Source organism: Zea mays, chromosome 8, assembly GCF_902167145.1.
Source record: "Zea mays cultivar B73 chromosome 8, Zm-B73-REFERENCE-NAM-5.0, whole genome shotgun sequence".
NCBI lineage: Eukaryota > Viridiplantae > Streptophyta > Magnoliopsida > Poales > Poaceae > Zea > Zea mays.
This window is the reverse complement of record NC_050103.1, coordinates 174,496,148-174,501,857: the sequence shown is the minus strand read 5'-3', so window position 1 is coordinate 174,501,857 and position 5,710 is coordinate 174,496,148. Positions and strand designations below refer to the sequence as shown.

At 44.4% G+C, this 5,710-nt stretch overlaps 1 protein-coding gene across 1 annotated transcript; it reads left to right on the top strand.

Annotated features, from left to right (window-relative positions):
• The first annotated feature begins 552 nt into the window (after positions 1 to 552).
• On the top strand, positions 553 to 1,783 carry LOC103636497 (protein STRICTOSIDINE SYNTHASE-LIKE 10). The gene has a single exon (XM_008658840.2). The coding sequence runs from the start codon at positions 594 to 596 to the stop codon at positions 1,629 to 1,631; it is 1,038 nt and encodes a 345-aa protein (XP_008657062.1). The 5' UTR covers positions 553 to 593; the 3' UTR covers positions 1,632 to 1,783.
• The last annotated feature ends 3,927 nt before the right edge of the window (positions 1,784 to 5,710 follow it).

The window sequence follows — 5,710 nt, the reverse complement described above, 5'->3', positions numbered from 1 at the left end:
GTACGCAAAAACATAGTCACATGCAAGTTTAACGGGTCCTCGCGGGGAACGGGGATGAGGAATACTTCGCCATCTCCATCCCCGTTTACCCGTAGCGAGATAAATTTTCCTCGTTTATATCTCCGCGAGGGTAGTTTCTTCCCCATCCCCTAATGGAGGAATTCCCGCGGGAAATCGGGGATCGAGTCCCTATTGCCATGTCTAACCCAGGTAGTAACAAATAAGTTTCTTCTTCTTCTTTTCATTTTATTTCCTGCTTGCTTTTTATTTTTCCTATTTTATTTACAAACTTCAAATTACAAATTGGGTTTTGAATTTCAACTCAATTTAAATGGACAAACAAAATATGAGCAATTTATATTTAGTTATAAAGTTGTAAAGTCGTTTGTTCCTGAACTAAAAGTCCGAGTAGTCGTGATAGGACCGTAGAAATAGTAGATTAGATTAGATTGGGTTGTAACAAACCTGGAATCCCTTGAGCCGGCACTATATATATGTAATGCCATATGGAGGGTTGTTCTCCATCCAAAGGTAGGGGCTGCAGGTTCCATCTCGCACATTAGAAAGATCGCGAGGAAGATATAGCTAGCAGCATGGGGCGTCGGAGCAATCTAGCGACGTGGCTCCTCGCCTTGGTCGTGCTAGCCCTAGCCCTTTTCGCCCGGCCGTGTGCCGCCGCACAGATCAAGACCACCGACACGCGCTGGAGCTTCCAGCTTCCTTTACCAAGCGGCCTCCGCGGCGCCGAGAGCCTCGCCTTCGACGGCAAGGGCGAGGGGCCCTACGCCGGTGTCTCGGACGGCCGCGTCCTCAAGTGGGGCGGCACAACCGTCGGCTGGACTACGTTCGCGCACAGCGTAAACTACCGCAAGATACCCCTGTGCACGGCGGGAGTGGTGCCGTCGGAGGAGACCGAGAGCATGTGCGGCCGCCCGCTGGGCCTCCAGTTCCACACCAAGACCGGCGACCTCTACATCGCCGACGCCTACCTGGGGCTCATGAGGGTCGGCCCGGGCGGCGGCGAGGCCGAGGTGCTCGCGACCGGCGCGGGCGGCGCCCCGTTCCACTTCATCAACGGTCTCGACGTCGACCAGTCCACCGGAGACGTCTACTTCACCGACTCCAGCGCGACGTATCCCAGGAGGTTTAACACCGAGATCATGATGAACGCGGACGCGACGGGCCGGCTCCTCAGGTACGACGCGCGGACCAAGAGCGTCGCCGTGCTGAAGGCCGGCCTGCCGTACCCGAACGGCGTGGCGGTCAGCCGCGACGGGGCACACGTCGTGGTCGCGCACACCGTGCCCTGCCAGGCGTTCAGGTACTTTCTCAGCGGCGCCAGGGCGGGGCAGTACGACCTGCTGGCCGACCTGCCGGGGTACCCCGACAACGTGAGGCGGGACGGCAAGGGTGGCTACTGGGTGGCGCTGAACCAGGAGAAGCAGCGGCTGGACGCGACGCCGGCGACGGCTCCCGTGAAGCACCTGGTGGGCGTCCGCCTGAACGCTGACGGGGCGGAGGTCGAGGAGCTCACGGCGGCCAAGGGCGTCACGCTGAGCGACGTGGCGGAGATGAAGGGCAAGCTCTGGTTAGGCTCCGTGGAGCTCGAGTATGTCGGCTTGGTTGCATGAGCTGCTGCGTCTGCGTACCAGCATTAGTTAGCTATGATGTTAATTAGGAATTGCGTTAGTAAATTTAGGAACTTAGGATTAGGAATTGCATTAGTAAATTTAGGAACTTAGGATTAGGAATTGCATTAGTAAATTTAGGAACTTAGGATTAGGAATTGCATGATAATTTCAAACATTAAGAACTAATCTGAAGATTTTTTTTCATTGCATAATAAATACTGAGGTATTTTTTTAAAATGTATTGGAGAGTTTTATGAATAATCTTAAGATGAGTCACACCATTGAATGAGGGTGGGTAGGCTGAGCCTCAGCTCGGTTATCAAGATAAAATATTTCTGGATTACTGATGCAAACACCCGAGTTGATCCTAGTGAGAGGTTGCTTTAAAACTACTACTCGTTATGAACTTTCCGTCCCCAATTGAACTACAGAGGTGTGAGACTGATATCAGAGAGATAAAAAAAAGAAACCGGAAAACAGCAACGAACAGTCCATCAAGTATATTTCACAATCACTATATCTTTCACAATCGTGGTGAGATCATCTTCCAAACTGTTTCAAGTAAGCATTTTTAGCAGAATCCACCGTTCGGGTTGACACGCTGGCAACAAAAAACATTTTCCCCTTTATTCAGGTCTAATCTCTGTGGCAATTACACATGCTAGAATGTTTCAATTCAATTCAGAAGTCCTGTTAAACCCCCTTAATGCATGACAAACTCTTCAGAGACATTGAGCTGTCCAAGAAATTTGGAATCAAAGTGTTCTTCGATCTCAATTTGGCATTGCCATTGTGGGCTTCCAGAGATAAAATAAAGGAGGTGATAAACACGGCATGGAAAGAGGTTGATATCATAGAGGTGTCAAGGGATGAGCCTATGAATACAAGAGAAACACCTCACCTCACCTCACAAGAGAAACTGGCCATAGTACTACCGCTACAACTAATGATTATTGTGCATAATAAAATGAATAAAGTTAAATTTTAGATTTAAGGTTGTACATCTGGAGGACAAACCAAGTGACAGAGGCTCCCACAAGAATCTCCCACATGAGAGGCTCTACATGTGGACTATGGAGTAAATACAAACATACACTAAAAACTCATCAAATCTGCTAATTCTATAATCTGTGGTACAACACATATCCTCTTTGAATATCTTTGCATGTTCTATTTTAAAACCTGAATAAACAATCCCTTGAAAATGCACATTTCAGTGAGTGTTCCCTCCTGTATCCTCGTGTAAGATGGAAAACTACATAAATTTTATCTGTTTATAGGAAGAAAAAAGCATGTCCTTTTGCTGTCAGTCTACTCGGATTTTCACTGTTTGGTGTATGTCAATGAGTTGAAGGAAAGCTCAATGTATGATAACTGTCTATTCGTATGTAAGGTTCATGCCACTTGATCCTGTGTGTTTCTTCTGCACAAGCACCCTGGAAGAGGATTTGCATAAAAATACGCCTCATGCCTCAGACTTCGACCAGACAACCTCTGATACGGACCTCCAAGCCTGTTTCCATGGTGCATCTTCACCTCACTTGCAAACTCTGTCCAATTTATTGTACCTTCATCAAGCTTGTCAATGAGCTCGACAAGCTTGCGCCTATAAACAGTAAAAAATCAGAACTTTGGATTCAGATCTGAATACTCAAAATAATATTCCAGAAATTGAAATGTCCGATAGGATGTGACCCTTTGCCCATACACCAGAGAAAGCATATGTGCGAACGTGCTAGGGGCACGTCCCTTGGAGCCATGCAGACCATGTGCCGTCTATTCCTTTGTGGGGTCACACTCGTCACCATGAAGAGAACATGCAAGGGGCACGTCCCTTGGAGTCCACGGCTGGGAGCAATAAGCAACTGCTTATCTTTCATAACACTCCCCCTTAAGCAGTTGTCCATTATGTATATTCTCCCTTAAAACCTGTGAGTAAAAGGTGGTTTGCAATAATATACCGTGTAACACTCCAGAAAAACCCAGTGGGAAAAATTTGGTGAAAATCAACAGTATATGTTATGTCTTTGGTGTCTCTATCGAAAAACCTGATGGGAAAAATCAAGAGACCGACATATGCTTGTGTTGACATTGACTCATTAAAAACCTAACATGAGAAAACATGATAGTAAAACTCATATAGGAAAAGAGTACAATGTGATGTTAGTATTAGGTTGATCAAAGAGACACTCCCCCCTGATGCAAGCAAATCTCTAAGTCGACGCATACTAATACCCTTAACACATATCCGAAATGTGGAATAAGGTAGCGACTTAGTGAATAATTATGCGAGATTGTCACAAGACTTAGTTTGCATGACCTTAATCTCACCACTCTATTGAACTTGATGAGGATAGAATAACTTGGGAGAGATATGTTTGGTAATATTGCACTTGATATAACCTTGTTGCATCTGAGCAACACAAGCTACATTATATTCATAGATAAGGGTGTTTGATTCAATGGAATGAATCCCACATGATGATTGAATGTGATTAATCACCCTTCGAAGCCAGACACATTCACGTGAAGCTTCATACAAGGCAATAATCTCTGAGTGGTTAGTGGATGTTGTTACTAGAGTTTGCTTGGATGACTTGCAAGAAATAGCAGTTCCACCATTTAGAAATACAAACCCAGTTTGAGACCTTCCATTATGGGGGTCTGAAAGATAAACAACATCTATGTACCCTACGAGGCTAGGATCATGATTTCTTCCGTAGAATAGATCATGATCTGCCGTGCCATGGAGGTATTGAAGAACATTTTTTATTCCAGTCCAATGATGTTTGGTAGGGGATGCACTATGTCTAGCAAGTAAATTTACCGCAAAAGCAATATCGGGTCTTGTATTGTTTGCTAGATACATAAGTGCTCGAATTGCACTAAGATATGGGTACTCATGACCCAAAATCTCTTCTCCTTCATCTCGTGGTCGAAAAAGATCCTTATCCCTTTGACCCTTTCTAGGGTACGGTCGATCATTGGAGTCTTAGACGGATATGCTTTATCCATATTGAATTTACTTAATACTTTCTAGGCATAAGTAGACTGATGAATGAGAATGCCCGTGGGAAGGTGCTCAAGTTGCAAACCTAAGCAAAATTTGGTTTTACCCAAATCCTTCATCTCGAATTTCGTCTTTAAAAGATTGTGTGCCTCATCAATATCACTTTATGGCTGATGATGTTCGAGTCATCCACATATACTGATATGATGTAGAAACATGTAGAAGATTTCTTTATGAAGACACATGAGCAATTATCACTGTTAGAATAACCATTATTCATAAGGAATTCCTTCAGTCGGTTGTACCACATTCTCCCTGACTATTTTAAGCCATATAGAGATTTGGTGAGTTTAACACAAAACATGTTACGATTTTTGCCATTATTCGGTACCGGTATTCCATCAAGAACTTTCATGTATATGTCCGAATCTAGTGACCCATTAAGATAGGCGGTCACGACGTCCATCAACTGCAGAAGTAGACATTTTTGTACTGCCAATGAAATTAAATACTGGAAGGTTATTCCATTCATAATAGGAGAATGTCTCATTGTAGTCAATGCCAGGTCTCTCGGTAAACCCTTGAGCAACTAATCTCGCTTTATATCTCACAACCTCATTGTTCTCATTCCATTTCCGAGTGAAAACCCATTTGAATCCAACAGGATGGATTTTGGGAGGTGTAGGTATCACAGAGGTGAATACCTTTCTTTTTGCTAGTGAGGATAATTCAGAGTTAATTGCTTCCTTCCATTTGGTCTAGTCTGAGCATTGTTGACACTCTGCCATGGATTTAGGATCTGGGTCAGATAGAAGGTTACCAGCTATGATTGATGAGAAACATGAATTGACGACCGTATTTTTACGATCATACAATTCTCCAGAACTAGTATAATTAATGGAAATCTCCTATACCCCATGAAAGTCTTCTTGATTCACAGGAAGAGTAGATACAGGGTGCTCCGATGTACCAACAACATCTGAATTGTGCACATGAGTGCTGGTTTGTGGATGTATAGTATCCACTCGGTGTCCATCAACTGGTGGTTGACTTTCATTTACTGATTTGG

Excerpts from the sequence above, each read along its gene's own strand:
- LOC103636497 (XM_008658840.2), top strand. The coding sequence starts at position 594 with ATGGGGCGTCGGAGCAATCTAGCGACGTGGCTCCTCGCCTTGGTCGTG.